At 39.1% G+C, this 23,212-nt stretch overlaps 2 protein-coding genes across 2 annotated transcripts; both read left to right on the top strand.

The window, feature by feature from the left end:
- Window positions 1–6,501: 6,501 nt before the first annotated feature.
- On the top strand, window positions 6,502–6,903 carry LOC148584444 (uncharacterized). The gene has a single exon (XM_088518451.1). It carries the CDS (start codon window positions 6,502–6,504, stop codon window positions 6,901–6,903), a length of 402 nt encoding a protein of 133 aa, XP_088374577.1.
- Window positions 6,904–17,042: 10,139 nt separating this feature from the next.
- LOC132184121 (small ribosomal subunit protein eS7) lies at window positions 17,043–20,071 on the top strand. Its single transcript, XM_059597628.1, has 6 exons — window positions 17,043–17,147; window positions 18,049–18,132; window positions 18,239–18,312; window positions 18,408–18,531; window positions 19,337–19,519; window positions 19,743–20,071. Exons 2-6 carry the CDS (start codon window positions 18,058–18,060, stop codon window positions 19,860–19,862), a joined length of 576 nt encoding a protein of 191 aa, XP_059453611.1. The 5' UTR covers window positions 17,043–17,147; window positions 18,049–18,057; the 3' UTR covers window positions 19,863–20,071.
- Window positions 20,072–23,212: the final 3,141 nt, after the last annotated feature.

The raw sequence follows: 23,212 nt of genomic DNA, 5'->3' as shown, positions 1-23,212 counted from the left end.
AACTCAATCTGGGAGTAACAACCCAAATCAAAGAGCAGCCAACTAAATCTCTCCTAAAAGGAGTCTAAGTGCACAATATCCTATCTACTTAAAGCTCCCATACTATCTCAAAGGATAATATCGGTTTTCAACCACTCCCACGACTCAAGAGAGTCTAGTGAGAGTCCCACTAGAGTTCACTCCCTCACAGCCTCTATAAAAAGGGGAGCCACCTACAATACAGATACGTACTCAGGCTTTTACTCTTATTATTCTCAATTATTATTGCTCATTATTTTTCTTATTTTATTACTCTTGTCATAATCAAACTCTCACTCAGGCATCGGAGGTGGCACAACCGCCACACCCCCCATCTCGCCGTCTGTCACTACTGATCATTTTTTCATTCTTAGCAGGCTTTGAATCACGTTGCTATCAAGGTTAATAACTGTCTCAACATTACCCATAAGATCTAAATCTCCCTTTAGCATACAAATTCATTAAATTGGTTAAGAACGAGTGCATTTTGTGAGTTGGGATAGAGCCAAGTGCTCTTTTTATGTTTTCTACTCTTAATTTGTCAACCAACTCTATGTTGGGGTTCGACGGAGCAGCAGCATCGATGGTTTAGCAGTCCTTAATCCTTTGTTGGTCATTTCCCCTCACCCTAAAAGGAGCTACCAAGCACTGGTTTAGCAATCTGCAACCCCAGTCAATAGGAACCTTTGCTGAACTTGGTAAGAATTTCCTTTCTCATTTCATTGGAAACCGCTAACGTCGCAAGCCGGCGGTATATCTACCAACCATCAAGCAAGAACGTGACAAGTCATTAAAAAGCTATATGGCTCGATTCAACAAAGAAAAGCTCATGGTCGACGACCCAGACGAGAGAATCGTTCACCCTGTTTTGATGGGTGGTATATGGCCCTACAATCCGTTTATGGCCGATGTAAGCCGTGATCACCCAAGGGATTTAGATGAGCTCATGGCGAGAGCCGAGAAATTCATCAATGGCAAAGAAACAGGAAGAGCCTTCGCCGAACAATCCCAACAAACCCCAGAAAGGAAGAAAGAAAGCAGACAATCAGAGAGTAGTTTGTGACCTCGTAAAGCGGACAATCGATTCAAAACATATCCGGTGCGTGCACCTGCTTCATGCTTCGAACACGGCCAACTCCAACACCAACCTCCAGTGCCAGGTACAACATCTAACTTGTTAATGCAGGTACGGAATCACCCGGCATTTCGTTGGCCAAATCCCATACGATCACCCCAGAAGCAAGAAAATCAGACAAGTACTATGAATATCACCAGGACATAGGGCACGACACAGAAGACTGCTACCAGTTGGAGAGGCTGATTGATAGGGTGTTCCAGCACAGAAGAGAACAAAATGAACGTCCTGGGATACGTCAACCTCCAAATCCAAGAAAGAACCATCAAGAAGAACAACCAACCCAGCCTATCGCAAGAGGAGAAATCAGAACGATTTTCGGAGGATTCGTAGGCGGCAGTCCCACAAACGCTATGAGAAAGGCATACAACGGCGGCTCTGAGCAATGGAGGTGTACATTACGGACCGCCCAACTAAATCCCCGAAGCCTTGACAATCAAAGCAGATGTTTGATATAACTTTCACTGAAGATGCGCAAGAAGTACAACATCCCCATGATGATCCACTTGTAATCACGCTAGCTCTAGCCAACTTTACAATTTACCAAGTGTTGACAGACAATGGCAGCTCTGTAGACATACTGTACGCCCCAGCATTAGGGGTGTCAATACGGTTACGGTTAGCGGTTATTGCTTATTGCCAATAACCGCTAACCGTAACCGCCTTAGCGGGTAGTAGATTTTACTAACCGCAACCGCTAATCGTTAGGCAGTTAGCGGTTAGTGAAATAGGTAACCGTCCGCTAACCGCTTTTTTAAAATTGAGCTTTTTTTTTTGCTTTTTTATGGTGTTTTTTGGCGCTTTTTTTTTTTTTTTTTTTTTTTCTACTATAGCATTTTTTACCCTCATTTGTTTTTTGTATTTTTAATGTCTTCTTAGGCCCAATTGCTATAAAAAGAGCCCATATTGAAAAATAAAAAATATTTGACCCCAAATTTACATTTACTTGTACTTAATCATAACTGGTTAACTTAAAAATAAATAAATAAATAAAATCAACACAACATATGAAAAAAGTTCAACACAACAAATAAAAGAAGTTCAAATAAACATATGATATATATATATATATATATATATATATATATGTGTGTGTGTGTGTGTGTGTGTGTGTGTGTGTGTGTGTGTGTATTATTTGTTATTATATAATCATATGATTTAATGATCAATTCATCATGTGATATAAATATTACTAAAATTAGAATGATAATACATTAATACTTCAATTGTGTTTATAAGTAACACATTGTTAAATCCAATGTCAATTACTTAATTTGATATTATATGAATCACATTATCAATGTACATTAATAATATGATTCATTTGAATAAAGTATTTGAATTGTCATTGAATCATATGATTAAGTATTGATATTATACATTTATATTATTCATATGCATATATCTATAATTATAATTTATAACATATATAGACTTATAAGTTTATAACATACATTGGAATTAAGTCTCTAGGTAATTAAGTGTTGTATTAGTATGAATTGGTATACTTATAACTTATGTCATATTATATATGTATAATTTGTTATTATATAATCATATAAATTAGAATGATAATACATTAATATTTCAATTGTGGTTATAAGTAACACATTATTGAATCTAATGCCAATTACTTAATTTGATATTATACGAATCACATTATCATTGTACATTAATAATATGATTAACTTGAATAAAATATTTGAATTGTCATTGAATCATATGATTAAGTATTGATCTTATATATATATATATATATATATATATATATATATATATATATATAATTTATAACATACATTGGAACTAAGTCTCTAGATACTTAATTGTTGTATTAAAATGAATTGGTATACTTATGTGTTATGTCATATTATATATGCATAATTTGTTATTATGTAATCAAATGATTTAATGATCAATTGATCATGTGATATAATCATATAAATTATAGTGATAATATATTAATACTCAAATTGTGAGTTAAGTATCTTAAAAAAAAAAAAAAAAATGATTTAATGATCAAATGATTATGTTATATGGATAAATATTATTTTCCAAAAAAAATATATTATATAAAAAGATAGTTAGCAGTTACGGTTAGTAAACCCAATAACCTCTAACTGCTAACCACTAGGCGGTTATAGCGGTTAGGCGGTTAGCGGTTAATGCGGTTAAACAGTTAACGGTTATAGCGGTTAGCAATTAGCAGGCGGTTTCTAATCGCCTGCATTGACACCCCTACCCAGCATACAATCTGATACAATTTGGCAGGGAAAAGCTTCGACCAGTAACTTCCCTTCAGATTGGCCTTGCCGGAGACAAAGTCCACCCTATGGGAACCATCGACCTCCCAATCACAACAGGTACGCCCTCATGCCAAACCACGGTTATGGTTTCAATTTTAGTAGTAAACTGTCCTTCAGCCTACAACGCCATCTTGGGGAGGACCGCTCTCAACAAAATGAAAGCGATCTCGTCCACCTACCACTGAAAAATGAAGTTCCCGACGGAAGCCGGGATAGAGGAAATAAGGGGCGACCAGTAATCCGCTCGGAGATGCTACATGACATTGTTCAAAGATCCGCAAGCCAAAGCAACTATAATGATCGATACTGTGGACACACGAAACGAATAGAAACTACTGCAAGCAGAACTTGCAGAATCACTCTCGCCAATAGAAGTGAACAGCAACACAGAGCATGTAGTTCAGATTTGCCAGCACTTGATGGGTGAATATTGTGAGAAGCTCATCCAAGTCCTCAAGAAACATAGAGAAGTCTTCGCGTGGACTCACAGCGATATGCCTGGCATCAGCACCGAGGTAATCTCTCATCAGCTGAATGTTGATCCTTATATCAAACCAGTAATCCAAAAGCAAAGAAGCTTCGCCCCTGAGCGTAACATGGCAATAGCAGAGGAAGTAGAGAAACTCTTGGCGGCAGGGTTCATTAAAAAAGTTGACTACCCCAACTGGATCTCTAATGTTGTAATGGTGAAGAAAGCAAACGGTAAGTGGTATATGTGTGTTGATTTTGCAGATCTCAATCAAGCCTGTCCCGAGGATAGTTTTTCGTTGCCTTGGATTGATCTCCTGGTGGATTCTACCTCTAGTCACGAGTTGTTAAGCTTCATGGATACCTTCTCCGGCTACAACCAGATCAAGATGAACCCGGCGGACCAAGAGAAAACGGCCTTCATCACCGACAAAGGACTTTATTGCTACACCGCCATGCCCTTTGGATTGAAAAACGCTGGGGATACATACCAGAGGTTAGTAAATTCAATGTATAAAAAGCAAATAGGCCGTAATATTTAAGTTTACGTTGATGATATGTTAGTTAAAAGTTGTTATGCTAGTAACCATGTAACTGACTTAGAAGAAGCCTTTGAGGTCTTAAAAAAACATAATATGATACTTAACCCCTCTAAGTGTGCCTTTGGAGTGTCTTCTAGTAAATTTTTAGGCTTCATGGTGTCTCAACAAGGCATCGAAGTAAACCCAAAAAAAATCAAAGCCCTTATTGACATGCAGCCGCCCCGTAATACCAAAAGTTTCAGGGCCTCACGGAATGTCTAGCAGCGCTCAATAGGTTCATAGCCTGTTCCACGGATAGAAGCCTCCCATTCTTCAAGATATTGCATAAATCATTTGAATGGAATGAAGAATGGGAGGCAGCATTCCAAAACCTTAAAGAATACTTGGCAACACCACCACTCCTTAGTAGAGCCGAACTAGGTGAGCTGCTCTATGTCTATATGGCGTCCACTGCCACCACTGTCAGTTCTGTTCTTATAATGGAAGATCAAAAAATACAAAACCAGTCTACGACACCAGTCGCATACTACAAGGGGCAGAAACCAGATATCTAGGAATTGAGAAGTTAGCATTCACCTTGATCACCTCTGCTAGATGGCTCCGACCTTATTACCAAGCTCATCGGATCAAGGTACTTAATAGTCATCCACTAAAGAAGTCTCTCCACAAGCCAAATAGCTCGGGTCGCCTGGTACAATAGTCTGTTGAACTAGGCGAATTCGATATTGAGTATATCCCAAGGACCACAATAAAAGCACATGCAGTTGCAGATTTCCTGGGACGATTCACAGAAGACATTGAAGAAGCAAATGAAGGTGAGTCAGAGCTTGTCTGGTTCATTGAAGTTGATGGGTCATCATCCTCAGAAAAGAGTGGAGCTGGAATTGTTATTAAAACACCTGATGGGGTCATCATTCAACACGCAATCCGGTTCAAGTTCCAGGCAACAACTAATGAAGCTGAATACGAGGAGCTCATTGTCGGACTCCATCTGGCAAAGTAACTAGGAGCCAATAGTGTAAGTGTACAAAGCGACTCTCAACTGGCGGTGGGCCAGTTAACTGGCGAATATGAAGCAAAAGGAGAAAAAATCAAACCGTATCTACAGAAGGCACTGGGCGCCAAGGATACATTTACAAAACTCTGTATTCAGCATGTCTCACATAACTCAAATGTCAAGGCAAACCAATTAGCCCACCCAACTTTTTCTAGTTCTGAATCACCCTCTGGGGATTAAACCAGTATAAGCGAAGTAGAAACACCAGTAATTGAGAATGACCAAGTTTCCAGGTATGTACTATCCATTCATGATATAAATTGGTCTAAACCCATTGTTAAATATCATGTTGAAGGAAACCTTCTTGAGAACCCAGCGGAAGCCAAGGCAGTCCGCTGTCGGGCAGCAAGGTACCTTGTCCAGAATGATGTCCTATACAAATGGGGCATTATACATCCACTCTTGCGATGTCTATCTAACGAAGAAGCAGACTATGTCTTGAGGGGAATCCATGAAGGAATATATGGAAATCACTTGGGAAAGAGATCCCTAGCTCACAACGCTCTGAAGGCGGGATACTATTGGCCAACAATGGCTCAGGATGCACACGACATGGTCAAAAGTTGTAAGAAGTGCCAGCAATTTGCCAACATTCCGAGGAGTTCGCCAAAAGATCTCACATCAATATTCACTCATTGGCCATTCGCACAGTGGGGGGTAGATATTGTAGGACCCTTGCCGTCGGGAAAAAGAGGAGTCAAGTTTGTTGTGGTAGCAATTGACTACTTCACCAAATTGGCAGAAGCTAAAGCAATAGCCACCATCACAAAGAAAAACATCAAGCACTTCATGTGGCGATCTGTGGTCTACTGGTTCGATATCCTGCACTCAATTGTATCAGACAATGGTAAGCAGTTCGATGACGCAGCATTCCAGGCATGGTGTTTGCAACTTGGCATCAGCAACTATTACTCTTCACCAGCACACCCCTAGGCAAATGGGCAGGTCGAAGCGACTAAAAAAACAATTTTCAAGATGATCAAAAGGAAGCTGAGCAGAGCCAAAGGTTTATGGGTGGAAGAATTACCAAAAGTCTTATGGGCGTACCGAACAACCACAAAAACAGCAATCAGAGATACCCCCTTCGCTCTAGCATTTGGGAGCGAAGCTATGATCCTGGTCGAAGTTAGAATGCCCAGTCACAGGCAAGCCAATTTTAACGAAGAAGAAAATGATGCGGCTTTGCGAGAAGGTCTGGACATACTTGATGAAAGAAGAACTTTGGCTGCCATGCAAATAGCAACCTACCAACGAACCACAGCAAGATATTACAATCAAAAGGTAAGGCATCACAGTTTTTGCAACGGAGATCTGGTTCTACGGAAGGTGATGCCTCTAATGAAAGATCCAGCCGACGGCAAATTGTGTCCGTCTTAGGAAGGCCCGTATAAGATGAAGGACAACCGACAATCCGGGACATACCATCTCGAAACACTAGACAAAAAATAGCTGATTCACCCCTGGAATACTGAATACCATTGACATTATTATCAATAAATTCAGGAATAGGGAGTATTAGCCCGCATCCCTCAGGTATGAGCCGTATACTATTTATTTTTATTATGTCTTCTTTTTGCTAACATGAACAAGCAAAAGAAGCAAATGAGAACAAATCAGGAGCGTCAAGAGTGGGAAACACGAACAAACTAAAGGTGATTAACTTCACTTAAATTCATTTCTTTATTTCTTTTCCCATTATAAATTCCATACACCAATACTGACTTAAGCATCGGAAAGTGCCTGGTAACCCGGAGACGCTTCCCCCCAAGAATAACTCCAGGTGGATCACTTAACGGTCCCAAATCTCTTTCCATCTTCAGAAAAAAGATGTACAAACACATTAGAATGTACTGTGGTACGGTGATGGGCGATCTTCCCGCTTGGGTTGGTAGAGGTATACTCAGTACATATTAAAAACGGTACTCCTTCGTGCAGCTAGTTAAAACGGTGTTGAGTAGCCATCAAATTAAACGCCTCCATTCGAATAACGGAAAACTAAAAAGTGATCATCCCACTTGGCTTGGTAGAAGTATACTCTGTACATGTTTAAAAACGGTACTCCTGTATACAGTTAGTTAAAATGGTGTCGGGTAGCCTACATATTACTCCTAATCTCCCAGTTTCGCAACGTAATGGATCCCTCAGGAATGGTCCTTTTCCCAAACTTTTTCAACACAAAGAGAGAAACTCAAACACACATTGAGCACAAGGAATTTTAGAAACTAATAAACTTGTTTCATTGTAAAAAAGTGCAGGTACATAAGCAAAATACTAAAATAAACAGCAGCCCAAAAATGGGTCCGAAACAAAAGCATTACAGATCTTCTTCATTATCAAGATCTACAAAAGTCGGATTCTCCTCAGCAAGGGGCTCTTCACCTTCAGCCGATGGCCAAGGACGGAAAGCAGAAGGACAAGCGATCCTGAGAGCCCGATCCCTTGCCATAAACAAAGACTGTCGAACCTCAATGGGGATGTCTCGCCAACTCAACGTTTCAGGGTTCCTTAGACCAAACTCTCCACGCCAAAAACCTTGGCACGCCCTGAATCCACTCCTAAAGATGCCCCTTCAACTACTACGATTAGCCTCTGGAACACACTATAGCTCCTCTTAGAGAGCAAGGATTCGGCCATGCTGGAAACGCAAACAAGCAAAAACTCATCTCTTTCTTCTGCGGCGTCTTCTCTCACCCTTCGAACCACCAAGTCTTTTTGCCTAGCTCGATTGGCCTCATTACGAGCCTTGGTTTCAGCACGCCTTTGCACAGCACAAGCTCCCTAGATTTCTGCTTCAGCTTCTCGCAATGCCACATTGGCTGCATATCTCGTAGATTAGGCATTCCTGGACAACTCCTCAGCCATGTGAACCCTCTCTCGATAGAAAATTATTGAATTCTTAGCAGCAAGTGCTTGATTGTGGCTGGCCACAAACTTGGCCTCAGCTTCACTGCAAACACACTGAAGGCGGATACACTCGGTACATACAGCTTCCATGGACTGCTGCCTCTCTAGCTCCAACAATAGCTCACAGTTCTGTTCACGAAGTTGGGAGTTCTCCCTCAAAGCAGCCTCTAACCTTAACTCCAGCTCTGACACAACAGGCTGCTGGGAAGTGCTAGCATTGTTAGAGGCCCTATGCCCCGGAGTCATTCCATAACACATGGCCACAGCGTCTAAAGCGGCCTGTGCCAAAGAAGATCAAGCTCGAAAAGTCGTGGGGTCCACCGAAACAGAGGTTGATGCTGGGCCCAACAAACGGACTAAAGCTCCAAGTGGACCTTCAACATCAGTGTTCGCCTAAGGGAAGGCAAACTCTCAAACACTTAGGGAGCAGCAGCTTCTGGAAGACTCCCAGGGAGAACCTGCATTTCCTCCACATCTCCCAAAAGGGGTCTTAGATTCAACATGGCCTTGTCGCCATCTTCAAAAGACTCCAAAACTTTCGTATGAATAGACTCTATACCAATAACGGTATCTTCCACAACCGTTGGATCACCCTCAGGTTGGGACTGCATCTTCTCCATTACTGCCCCAGCAGAATGTTCATCCTTAGAGGCAACACACGGAGTTAGTTAGGGCTGCATCTCCTCCATTGCAGCCCCAGCAGATTGATCACCCTTAGGGGCCACCATGCAGAGGTGTAGGAGGCTGCATATCTCCCATTGCAGCCTCAGCGGCTTAATCATTTTCGGGGGCCACTCTCAGAACCAAAAATGGTTGCGCTTTTTTTGCAACCACCTCAGTAGATCCACCAAGAAGCTCGTGATCACCAAAGCTGCCCCGTTCATCCAGGGACTCTCCACCTTCAGAAGACGAAATGTTTTCGACGGTTGGAAGATGAACCCTTTCATCCGCACCAGGCGAAACAATTTGGCTCGCTGTTGAAGAAGACGATGTTGAAAAAACCATACGCACCACAAGCTGGCCGGGTCGCTGAATAGCCAAAGGCATCATCCAAACAGCCTCATCGACTCTAGCATCCATTAGAGGCGGACCAGGAGGAAACGGGGCAGACAGACCTCTTGAAGAAGAAGGCCAGTCCACTAGCAAGAGAGTTCTCTAATCCCTTAGCAATGGGCGAACCCCTTGGTCCGCTAGCAGAAGAACTCTCTGAATTATCATTTATCAGAAGACGGACCTGTTGAAGCAGATAGCGGGTCCACTGGTCCGCTAGTAGAAGAACTCTTTGAATTATCAGAAGACGGACCCCCTAGTCTGCCAACAAGAGCGTTAACAGAACCATCTACCAAGGCACAATCGCTAGCAGAGCTGGATTTTATGACATGAACAACATTTAAAGGACACCCGGAGCCTTTACACAGATGCCTTCATTTGAGGGGCCTCACAACCGAATGATTCTTAGGGGAGATAGGGTCTGCGGTTACACCTTGATGGCCCTCCGGTGCCACGGACCCAGCAGAAGTAGGACCATCAAGCAACTCAGCCATTCTTTGCTCCTTAGCAAAAGGAATTCCTGCCTCTGCGTCCATAGCAGGGACCACAGGCATCACGTCCCCCTTCGCAAGACCCTTATCTTCAACTGGAACAGCATCTACTTCTGGAATCACGATCATGAAGCGAGCTTTCTCCCTGAAAAAGCTAGGACGACGGCTAGGAATTCGGCCATTTGCAAAATGGCTGGGAATGGCCCCGAGGAAGAAACGTCCTGGAAACCTGGCGACCCTACGCTATCGATCTCTCATCTGGCTTTCAAAGAAACCCGCCAAATCTCTGTATCCAAGAGATTCCTCCATATGCTCATCTCGAATCAACCAATCCCCATGCGTCTAAAGGTTGCGTTGGGTACTGCAATCTTTTGCCCAATTGATGGCCTCCTAAAAACGAATAAGCGTGGAGTTCGGCAAAATGGGAAAGTCTAGAACCCCAGGGGTATCCTCCCCCATTGAGACCTCAATGGAAAATCATGAGCTTCACCTTCAAAAAACTCGAAACCCCGCGAAATGAAGAAAAACTTCTCCTTCCAATTCTTGACCTTGGAAATCTGGTAAGGAAGTTCGAACACCGCGCCAGCCTTCCGAGAGTGAAATTTCCATATGTCATCCGCTTCATTATTGGACAGGAAGGTTGTGTATAAGTAAAGGAACTCCCTCGCCGTGATCTGTGGGTGTCCCTGGTCTTCATATAGCTCCGGCCAAAGGATGGCCATCCCCATTAGAACTCGCCAACCATTTGGCGGAACTTGGAAATGAGCCTAGTTTAAAATGTGTAAAATTTCCCTAACAACCCTAGGAACCGGTAGGCTGAAACCGACCTCGAGTATCTAGAGCGATAAACAAATCTCCTCCCTATTTTCAAGACCGACAGTTCCTTCACCGGCTTCAGGGACTCGAATTCGAACGCCTTTAGGGAATTTATATTTCTCCTTGCAAACTTCTAGATTTGAAGCTTTTATGCGAGATCGAAGAGTAGCTCTGCTGAATTCCATCGCCAAAAACAGTGATTAAGAAGGATTAGAAAAGATGTTCGAAGGCAATAGAGGAAAAAGAGAGGAAACCCTAGCTTTTAAGGCATCCTCGCTATCAATGTTGCAACCCCCTTTGCCAACTGTCAACTAGGAGTCCAAGCATCTCGCAGCCAACTAAAAAGCGTCTCAAATGGAACGCCATTGGATGGAACGATCACACCAGCCTGCGTGCTAAAATTGGCCACATGTCGCCAAAGAGTTCAAGCAACCCTTGGAATAATTAAACCGAGTGTCTTGAAAAGGACGACAACAAAAAAGATGTACCGCTCATATGGATATGAGCAAACCCTGGGATGGCATGCGTCAACCACAGGTGACAGAAGACGTGCGCCGTACTTTGTCATTATGGCCACCATCATGTCCCTCAAAAGGCGTACCACGCCTCAAAATGTGGCATTAATGGACATTAGGAAAAGGCGCCAAATAAAATTGAAGAAATGAGATTGGTGGAAAATTTGAAAAGGAATGAGGCCCAAAAAACACGAAGGCCCTATTCTGCCACCATGGGCCCAAGAAAAACGAAACCCCATTTATTCCCATTAGGCCACTATAGTGACCTAAGGGAATGGTGGGGTACTGTTGATACAAAATATATCCCAAAGCCAAAACCAAAAGGCCCACTCCGAATAAGAGGCCCACAGCTCGCCAAAACACCAAGGCACAAAGCCCAAGTCCTAGCAAATCCTGATACGATCACCTAATCGTATCAGGTCCACACTCAGGCATGCGGTTATGCACCGTACCGAAATGCTTGCATGCAGAATCACGTAACCCTGTGATTAAGGGAGCATGATCACTCTCCAAACAACTCAATCTAGGAGTAACAACCCAAATCAAAGAGCAACCAACTAAATCTCTCCTAAAAGGTGTCTAAGTGTGCAAATCCTATCTACTTGAATCTCCCATATTATCTCAAAGGATAATATCAGTTTTCAACCGCTCCCACGAATCAAAGGAGTCAAGTGAGAGTTCCACTAGAGTTCACTCACTCACAGCCTCTATAAAAAGAGGAGCCACCTACAATACAAATACGTACTCATTCGCTTACTCTTATTATTCTCAGTTATTATTGCCCGTTATTTTCCTTATTTTATTACTCTTGTCATAATCAAACTCTCACTCAGGCATCGGAGGTGGCACGATCGTCACACCCTCCATCTCGCGGTCTGTCACTACTGATCCTTTTTCGTTCTTAGCAGGCTTTGAATCAAGTTGCTAGCAGGGTTGATAACTGTCTCAACATTACCCATAAGATCTAAAGCTCCCTTTAGCATACAAATTGATTAAATTGGTTAATAATGAGGGCATTTTGTGAGTTGGGATAGAGCCAAGTGCTCTTTTTATGTTTTCTACTCTTAATTTGTCAACCAACTCTATGTTGGGGTTCGGCAGAGCAGCAGCAGCAGCGATGGGGTTTAGCAACCAGTGTGGGGTGGGTGGCGGGGTTCAGTGGATTCTGGCTGTGGGGTGGGCGGTGTGGGCGATGCTTTCTAGCTGAGCAGCAGCAGCGGTAGGTTTAGCTACGGCAGTAAAATCTGAAAGGGAATCATCTGAGAAGAAGAGAAAAAGAGAGAAAGAAAGGTGCGTGATGAGTTGAAATTTTAATTTTTAGTGGATTTGGGTGTTATCTGGTGTTTTTGTTTTATTTTCTTAAGGGGAACTGGCTGAGGTGCCACAAACCTCATTGAATGACTCAACCTGCTTAAAGTATAATCTAATAGCTCAACCGCCACTGTCCAAAAATTAAACGAAACATCTCAGCCGTTCATTCTGTCCTTTATAAACACATTTTTATCCCAAACCCTAGGGTTTCTCAAATCCGTGAAGACAAAGCTTTAAGGCTTTATCTGTAACGTACACTCTATCCGCTGAATCATTTATTCTCTGTTTGGTTTCCAAAAAACTCCATGAAAATCTCTCATTATTTTTTTTTCTCTGTTTTCTCGTTTACAATCTTTTTCGTTATGCTGTTTGGTCTCAAGTCTTATTTGACTCTGTAATTGGGTTTCATGGGAAGAAAAGAAAAAGACGCTTCTTTTTAATGGACACGATTGTTGTGGCTTTATATTTTGCTCTGTTTGCTTTCGGAGAAAATGTTAGGAAGAAAATTGAATTGAAATATCAATCTTAGATTGTTGTCATCATTTTTTATCGTCATTTGAAAGAAAAAGATGCTCGTGTTTAATATAATGTAATACGACAGTTAATTGTAGTGGGAATTATTGTCTTCTTCCCGTTACATGTATTTTCTCTATGATGATATAAAAATAAGATTATAATAGTCCTTTCGGTTCGCTTTCTCTGGGGCGAGACAGTAGGAAAGGTGACCAATTGTACTAATGAGTTCGTGACGATTAAAGTCCTACTACAGTATTGGGTTGTAATGGGTTTTGCCAAAAAAAAAATTAGTTTTTTTCTTGTGGCCGGTAATTGTCCAAATAGTGACCGGCTTAAGCATTGAATTCCATTAACGGGACATTGTTATCTATGAGGACCATGATGTGTCCTACCTTTCTAGTAAGATAGCTCCACATTATTCTCAGCCCAAGCCTAGTTGTCGGGGGCAGGCTTTGCAGACAAAAAATTGTTGTCTTTTAAATTGCTTAATTGTCTTTGGCAAATGGCTCTGAGTCATTAGTTTATGATGATGATTTGTGGGACTATAATTTCAATTCTAATTTTCTTCCTAAGCTTGAGAAATATGATGTATTCTGTATTTTCATTGAGTATTTATCCCTAAATAAGTTTATTCTTATGGTCCCTTTTATCAAATTTTTATTTTATTTTCAAGTTAATATATCTCCATAGTTGCACTTATTAAATCTCCGTCTCATTCTTGTGTTGTAGTCCCAGTTTGTCAACATGTATACTTCAAGGAAGAAGATCCACAAAGATAAGGATGTTGAACCCACTAAGTTAGAAGAGACGCCTGCTCAGGTATTTTTGGTGAATGTTATAAGACATTCCTGATATTATTGAACTAGATAATCCCTTCAGGTCACTTTTCAGCTCCTGCTTGAAAAATACCAACCAGGAGCTGAAACTTGACCTGAAGGATCTTTACATAAACTCTGCCATGTAAGAATTTGACAATGGATTTTACATGGTTGGTTGAAACTATTTGGCTCTTGGTTTTCTGCCTTTTAAGTGACTTTAAAAAAAATAAATAAACAAAAAAAATAAATAAAAGATTAGGGGTGGCTCGGCCATTTGGTGGTGGCTCGGCCACCCCCTGGGCACCAAGGGGGTGGCTCGGCCACCCCCAATCTTTTTTTTTTAGAACATACATTTTTTTTTTAATTTTTTTAAAAAAATTAAGTATGTGCCATGTGTCAACATGTAATTAGTCCACGTGAAATTCCGTTAAGTCAACTAACGGTCAACTGACGGATGACTAATTTGGGCTATTATCAAAACCACAGGGACCTCCTGTGATAAAAATGAAACCCCAGGAGGGAAAAAATAAAGTTGAAAAACCCTAGGGGGTTTGGAGTATTTAACCCAAAAAAAAATTAAGAGGAGTGCTACACATTCCAAATTTTCTTTCAAAAGTTAATTTTCAAATGATGTGTCACCATCTGAGATTTATTATTTTGGGAAGTGTGCCACCAACTCATGAGATGGTGACACATCATTTGAGAACGAATTTTTGAGAAGAAAATTTAGAATGTGTAGTATTTCTCAAAAATTAAACTTTTTTCGTGCTGCATTGGATGTGGCTGGCATGATAGATACAAAAATTCATAAAAATAAATAAATAAATAAAAAATGGACACCTTTCTCAAGCCACTTCTCTCTCATTTCACCCTAATTTTTTTTTCCTGAATAGGATCATCTCCAATCCATTATAAATTGGAAGGTATCCAGTTAATAGCTGTGCCACAAATATGTCACGTGTCCTTTCAATAAAAAAATAAAAATAAATAGTAATTAAAACTTAAAAATAAATAATAATAAAAAAAAGATGGGTGGACTTGAGATGGCTTCAGCCACGATTGGATGGTATGTGGTGGCTTCGCTCCTATGAGATGGCCGCCCACCAACGACTCCACCTCCAGTAGATGAAAGCGCCGCCCTCCATCTACACCACCTAACGCCACCAATTGCAACCCACCAGAATATTTTGACAAAGGAGCACACACTAGGGCACCGTTCGGTAAACGGTTTGGCAAAGGCAAAGGCACAAAAATCCCACTTTTTCATTTTTTCAACATTTTTTATTTTTTATATCACATCAATCACTTTTTATTATTATTCCAATTAAAAAATTACTACAAAACAAAATTTATTCTTTTTTCTATATCAAATATTCTTATTTTTTCACTTTTCAAAAAAAAAAAAAAAAATTCTTACTTTTTTCACATCAATCAATTTTTGTTACTGGAAAACACAACAGTTCCACCTTAACTTGGATGGACAACCTTATTAAACAAAGCCAGTGAGCTGTGGGCATATATAAATTCTGAGCTTCTATCGGTTGGAAACCCATAATTGCTAATGATAAACTGTTTGATGCCATAAAGTCACGGGCTGACAAAATAGGTATTTGATATAACTTGTTTATGATCCATTTATTTTATGAATATTTTTTTATAATAAAATTCATTTAGGCCCCGTTTGGTTCGCGGATTAGACCCTTGGATTGGACTAGCTAACACTAGGTATAGCTAGTCATTTGTTTGGTAACACTCTATTCCTGAGAATAGTCTATTCCTATGGGATTACTAATCCTATACACACAGGGTTAGCTAAGCCACTCAAAAACGAGTGGCTTAGCTAATCCTTTCCTGTAGGATTAAAATTATCGTGTAAATTGCCCACAAAAACCCCACCCTTCTAGCACCCACGTCTCTCAAGGAGACTATGCAAAACGATCTCCATCTCTCAAAGAGCAACGATCTCTCTTCTCTGCGCAAGGTATCTCTCTCCCCCTCTCTTCTCTTCGATTTTTCTTCTTTGTTTCTTGGTTATTTCATTCTCTCTCTGTTTCTTGAATTTTTTTTTTTCTCTGTAACGTTTCTCAGTTTTTTTTTTTTTTTTTTCTTATGTTTTTTTTATTTCTTTTGATTCTCTGTATCGTTTCTCTTTGATTTTTTTTTTTTTTTTTCTCCATCTCTCTTTCTCAGTTTGATTTTTAATTCAGTTATATATATATATATATATATATATATATATATATATATATATATAAAACCTGTGTTCAAGCGTGTATATATATACCCAAAACGTTTATGAGTTTTTTTTTTTTTTTATTTCTTTTGATTCTCTATATTTTTTTTTTTTTTTTTAATTCTGTTTCTCCATCTCTCTTTCTCTATTCTTTCTCAGTTTGATTTTTAATTTAGTTATATATATATATATATAAAACCTGTGTTCAAGCACATATATATATATATATATATATATATACACACACACGCTTGAACACAGGTTGTTCAAGCGTACAACCAGTGTTCAAGCGTGTATATATATATATAAAATTATATATACATGACATAACTAAAAAAAAAAATTATAGTAAAATTGTTTATCTTTCAATAAAAAGAAAAGAATAAGAGTCCTTAATAATATAAATTGTATTTATATTATAAGGGTATTTTAGGAAATAAGATCATAATACGATTCGATTCATCAACATATTGCATTGTACCAAACGAAAGAATGAGATTAGGTAGTCTATTCCAGCGTTACAACCAAACAAAGGAATAGGACTAGCTAATATATTCCCAGTGATAGCTAATCCCAGTAGTAGCTAATCCTTTTCCAATGGACTAGACAATCCGCAAACCAAACGAGTCCCTAGGTGTTATAAAAAATAATTTCATATATAAAATAAACGAGTATTTATTTATTACCTGTTTTGCCGGCCAAACATAAACCCACGTGAGTTTCAGGCCGTGGGTCTGGAACAGACGTGGCATACGCCACGTCAGCCTGGAACGAAAGCTTGGGAAAAAATATTCCGGATCCGTAACGTTTCTCTCAACAAAAATATCCCAACATCCCAGCCGTTCATTCTATCTTTTTTAACACATTTATATTCCAAACCCTAGGGTTTCTTGAATCCTCAAAGAAAACTTTTGAAAGGGTTTTCACTCTCAGCAGCAGTTCGCTTGGACCCTCGCTTCACCCCCAGGTACGCCTCCAATCCATTTCTCCGTAGCGAACACTCTATCCGCCGAATCATTTAGTCTCTGTTTGGTTCCCGGAAAACTCTTAAGAAAATCTCTCATTATTTTTTTCCTCTGTTTACTCTTCTACGATCTTTTTGTTTTTATGCCGTTTGGTCTCAAGTATTATTTGACCCTGTATATGGGTCTCGATGAAGAAAAAAAAGGCTTCTTTCTAATGGACATTATTACTATGGCTTTATATATTGCTCCGTTTGCTTTCAGAGAAAATCTTAGGAAGAAAATTGAATTGAAATATCAATCTTAGATTGTTGCCATTGTTTGTGATTGTCGTTTGAAAGAACAGACGCCCGTGTTTATCATACCCTATATAAGTGTTTTCTCTATGATGATATGAAAGATAGGATTATAGTTCTTTTGGTCTGTTTTCTCTGGGGCGAGACGGTAGGGAAAGGGACCAATGTTACTGAACTAATGAGTTCGTGACATTTCAATTCGTATGACCGTGTTGGGTTGTAATGGGTGTGAATCAATTCGGGGAGATCGATCTTAGTAGTAAGACTGCTCCACATTATTCTCAACCCAATGCATGTTGTTGGCGGCAGGCTTTGTAGACAAATAATTGTTTTCTTTTAAGTTTCATTATTGGTCGTAGGCAAATGGTCTTTCTGAGTCATTAGTTTATGATAACGATTTGTGGTACTATAATTTGATTCTAATTTTCCTTCTAAGCCTGAGAAATATGATGTATTTAGTATGTTGGTTGGGGATTTATCCCAAAATAAGTTTATTCTAGTGGTCCCTTTTATCAAATTTTTATCTTGGTTTATTTTCAAGTTAATATATCTCCATAGTTGTACTGATTAAATCTCCGATATGCTTCTCATTCTTGTGTTGTTGTGCCAGTTTGTCAGCATGTATACTTCAAGGAAGAAGATCCACAAAGATAAGGATGCTGAACCCACTGAGTTTGAAGAGTCGGTTGCTCAGGTAATTTTAGTAACTGTTATAAGACATTCCTGGGATTATTGCACTTGATAATCCCTTCCAGTTGTGACATTTGATGATGAAATGAACTATGTCATCATTCCTGCAGGCTTTCTTTGATTTGGAAAATACCAACCAGGAGCTGAAAAGTGACCTGAAGGATCTTTACATAAACTCTGCTGTGTAAGAATTTGACAACGGATTGTACATGGTTGAAACTATTTGGTTTTTGGCTTTCTGCCTTTGAGGTGGCTGGTCTTATTCCCTTTTTATTACAGTCAGGTTGATGTTTCTGGGAATCGGAAGGCGGTTGTCGTTCATGTTCCCTACAGGTTGAGGAAAGGCTTCCGCAAGATTCATGTTAGGCTTGTGAGAGAGCTTGAGAAGAAGTTCAGTGGGAAGGTAATCAAAAACTGGTATATTTTGGTTCTTGCAATTTCTTTCTGGCCTTTTGGTTCAAAGAATATGCAGTTGTGGAAGAAACTTCAATTCATAATGCTTTTCATCTGGGAACTTTTGTATCATTTTTTCTTGTACTCCCCTTGTAATTAAATCCTCTTATCTGCCCTTTCTTTGGTTACTCAGAAGATTTAGCCATAAAATTTCTTCTGTTTTTGTTTTTTTTTTTTTTAACTTGCCAATTGGCCTACTTCGTTCCAATTATGTGTAACCATTTCATATTATTCTAAGAGAGTTAGAGCATCCATATTGAGCTCTACAAATGAAAGTTACATTTGAAGAGAAACTCACTTTTGAAAATTTGAAGAGTCACTTTTAAATTGAATCAAATATCAAACTCACTATATCTTTCTCTACTGTAGTTAAATATTATTATTATTATTATTATTATTTTATTCTTGGTAGATGAGAGAGAACGAAAATGAATATATAAGATTAAAAAACTAAATAACTTTCATTTTTTGGCACTTGGTATTTGGAGAGCCTTGTTAATCAAAGTTAAATTTGAAATAGAATAGAGAGCTTGTTAAATGGTTTTTTTTTTGTAAGTTTTTTCAAATTTTTAAAGAAAAGCCAAATTTAAAGAGCTCAGTAGAAATGCTCTTATTCTGAGACAATGTAATTGATTAAAGTGATTGGGCTTTCTTTATTCCTCCTGCCACAAAATATATGCATGTTTTCCTTTTTATATGTATCAGGGTTGATGGTGTTGATATCCTGTGATTTTATTCCCTTTAAAACATTGTAGGATGTGGTCCTTATTGCTAGCCGGAGGATAGTGAGACCACCAAAGAAAGGTTCTGCTGCTCAACGGCCCCGCAGCCGCACACTCACAGCTGTTCATGAGGCAATGCTGGAGGATATTGTATTGCCTGCTGAAATTGTTGGGAAGCGTGTCAGATATAGAATTGATGGATCCAAGATAATGAAGGTAACCACATTACAGCCCTATAACCAGGAAATTGCTTCTTTCAGGCTGAGTCTCTTGTTGGTTGTTTAAAGAAATTTGCAACTATTGATAATATGGTTTGGATTAGCATTTGCAAGTTTGGGATTTCAATGGAAAGCTTACAATCAGCTTGATGAGTATGCTGGTGGTATATTCTTTCTATTTACTTAAATAATTTATCCAACATGCATGCTCTTGTGGACAGGTTTTCTTAGACCCGAAGGAACGAAACAATACCGAGTACAAGCTGGATAGCTTTGCTGCCGTCTATAGGAAACTTTCTGGCAAAGATGTTGTGTTTGAGTACCCGGTAGCAGAGGCCTAGAGAAATTCCTCTTGAGACTTCTAGACATTATTCAAAGCTGTTGTGGGAACTTTCCAAATTTTTGTGCTGATGAGTTTGTTTAGAAGTGGGAAACCTTAATTGGATCTTGTTTTCCGCATTATGATACGATTTTATGTGCTGCGGTTTGATTTTGACCAATGTAGGATTTTGTTCATTTTAATTTAATCATACTTGAATTTGCAAGTTTACTCTGCGTGCACTAGTTTGTTCATGGAGACGCATCTGCATGTGGGCACCTGCATGTGTTGCTTTGGCTGAAGCTCATTTCCGTCCTGTTTTCACTGGAATTTGGTTACTTTTGAGTATTTTGAGTATTCTCTTCAAAGCTTAATCTGTTGCCAAATTTTTCACTCATGAAAATCAGAGAACCGCGTGTATCCGTGAGGACCGAACAAGAACCAAAAATATTATACTCCATAAGATAAAACACTACACAACAACTACAATTGTGATTTAACAACATAAGTAAAGTTTGCTTTTCTCCCCACTTTGCAAGCTTCCCAATGCAACAAAGAGCTGAAGTGATTCCATGATGATTTGAGCAATATGCCAAGCAGAAATAAGAGGGATTATTGATTGATAATGACAACCAAAGAGTCCCTTTCCAAAATGAGACAAAAGTTGCCACATGAAAGTCACTAATTCTGATGCTATTAGAGCTGGTTTTGCTTCACCCACATTTACTTCCATGGAATTGATTTTTGTTGTACAAGCAGTCAATATTTTATTAATGACCAATACTAGGACTTCATTATTTCAACATTAAAGTTGGCTTTTAAAAAGTGCGATGGGGGTCTACAGCATGTTTTCCATAGGGACCATGGTCATGTTCTCCCTAGTAACTTCATGTGACTTAACAGTTAGCTTAATTTGCTTAATAAGAGAAGAGATGTCCGCTTGATAAGAATTAGCCAAATAGATTGTCTCTAAATGATATCTAATAATATCAGTTTCTAATTGTTCATTACAAAGTGGTCAGAAACAAATCTCATTATCATTGGATGGAATGAACTTGACCATCTTTTCTCTCATTGGGAGAACATCCCAAGCTACCTTCCAAACCATGTGCTTTAATCTGTGTTGTACAGGTTTCATTTAGGTTTAACTCATGAGCAAACTTGACAAAAAATTGACCCCAAGGTGTTGGAGTCCATATCCAAGTGTCATGTGTGGGAGAATGACTTAGATGAAGGTTCTGAATTTGGCTTTGCTGAATAAACATAAAAAAGCCTATATAATCTATTGACACCCCAGCTTTTACTTTGAGGAATTATAAGATTAGAAACCATAATTTGAGGAAGGGAATTTAAAGAAGGGTTGGCAGCTGGTTTGAAGGTTGGACTAGATGCTGAATTTTCCCCATCCCCAATCAAATAGCAAGCACCTTTTACCAATTGATTATTGTTGATGATACCTTTCCATGGCCAAGAAGCAATGTGGGAAAGGTTTGACAGTCAACAGATTGAAATTATTCAGATACTTTTTCTTGAGAGCATTGATCCAGAGTTTTGCAATTAATGCTTTATTGACTGGCCATAGATCTTGTTCCTAATATATTTTGGGGTACAGATTCAACTCCAAGCCATTGGAATGAGATTCTTTTTTTTTTCCTCCTTGAAACCCCAACAAATGCTCCTTAGAATGGAGTCAATTTGATAACAAAATGATTATGTAGCAATGAAGTTTTGGTTGCCTGTGAAATGGCTTGGCCTTCCATTTCGACACTCTATTTAAAATCTTGGCCTTGATTTCCTCAAAAGTCTTATAAAATGCCTTGAATCTAAAGGGCTTGGGCCTTGGGAAGCCAACAATAATTTCCTTCAACATGCAACACAATGGGACAATGGTCCGAGGGAAGAAGAGGAAGATGAGTGACAGCTGCAATAGAAAAGATGGAGATCATTCTTTGTTAGCAATGCATCTGTCTAGCCTCTCACAAATATTTCCCTTCCCCTGTCTCTTGTTAGACCATGTAAAAGGGTTGCCAAAATACCCCAAACCAATCAATCCATTTGTGTGAACATAGAATATGAAGGGCTCTAGGGATGAAGAGCTGAAAGAAAGGATTACCACCTAATTTTTCTTTTTAAGATCATGTCCTCTGTAGAACTTGTCTTTGATTTGGATTTCAATTGAAAAAATGTTAGGCCGATTCTGTTGTGCCTAAGAGGTCAAGGCAATCTCAAAAGTATCCTTGATCACATACGGCATTCAATGAAGCTCAATTAATAGCAGTTTTCAGGGGTTTTAAGGAGTTGATGGTGGGAAAATACCAACAATATAGTTAGTACTTTAAATAGCAAAAAATCGGTATAAAATACAAATGAATTACATACATTTAGCTTCAAGCTAATCCAAGGTATGAAACTATGAATCATTAACATTACCTTTTTCCATAGGTTATCATAAATCAGATTATGACAAAGGGTAAAAAGAATAAAGCTACAGAAATCGACTTGATCAAAACATCTTCCAAACAACTATTCCAACCAAGAAAAGAGATCGGTGTGAACCAGAATCTTTTATCCTGTACAGTTGCACAAAAAGTAAATGTAATGTATGAAGCAGATACAGTAAAGTACTATGATACAATTAATGGCAGTGACAACATACTAAGACCCATTAATCTATTATTAACCTTGTTGCACCAAGTCAGGAGATTAGACATAACATAAAATCAAATGATTCCATTTTGTTTTCTGTAACATTTGACGGTTTCTCAGCACCAAATAACCTCAATGATTAGACATGTTTATCACAACTGAACATAAAGCATAAGAACAACATGGTTCCATTATGTTCTAAAATTATTCTCATTAAAAACACTTTTCGCATCACTTCAAATTCATGAATGCCCAAATGCCACCATTTCTATTGATACAAGGATTCGAGTAATTTTATTATGTCTTCTTTTGGCTAACATGAACAAGCAAAAGAAGCAAAGGAAAACAAATCAAGAGCGTCAAGAGCGGGAAACACGAACAAACTAAAGGTGATTAACTTCACTTAAATCCATTTCTTTATTTCTTTTCCCATTATAAATTACATACACCAATACTGACTTAAGCATCGGAGAGTCCTCAGTAACCTGGGGACGCTTCCCCCTAAGAATAACTCCAGGTGGATCACTCAACGGTCTGAAATCTCTTTCCGTCTCCAAAAGAATGATGTACAAACACATCAGAAGGTACTTTGGTACAGTGATGGGCGATCATCCCGCTCGGGTTGGTAGAGGTATACTCCATACATATTAAAAATGGTACTCCTTTATGCATTTAGTTAAAACGGTGTCGGTTAGCCATCAAATTAAAGGCCTCCGTATGAATAAC

The sequence above is a fragment of the Corylus avellana genome, chromosome 7, assembly GCF_965113065.1.
Source record: "Corylus avellana chromosome 7, dhCorAvel1.hap1.2, whole genome shotgun sequence".
Lineage (NCBI taxonomy): Eukaryota > Viridiplantae > Streptophyta > Magnoliopsida > Fagales > Betulaceae > Corylus > Corylus avellana.
Note: the sequence above shows the minus strand (reverse complement) of the source record. Positions and strands in the feature narration are given on the sequence as shown.

What these genes read in the sequence shown, in the direction of transcription:
- LOC148584444 (XM_088518451.1), top strand. Translation starts at nt 6,502, where the DNA reads ATGATCAAAAGGAAGCTGAGCAGAGCCAAAGGTTTATGGGTGGAAGAA.
- LOC132184121 (XM_059597628.1), top strand. Translation starts at nt 18,058, where the DNA reads ATGTATACTTCAAGGAAGAAGATCCACAAAGATAAGGATGCTGAACCC. An exon ending in TTGAAGAGTCGGTTGCTCAG is followed by an intron (nt 18,133 to 18,238) that starts GTAATTTTAGTA and finishes TCATTCCTGCAG; the next exon opens with GCTTTCTTTGATTTGGAAAA. An exon ending in AGAAGAAGTTCAGTGGGAAG is followed by an intron (nt 18,532 to 19,336) that starts GTAATCAAAAAC and finishes AAAACATTGTAG; the next exon opens with GATGTGGTCCTTATTGCTAG.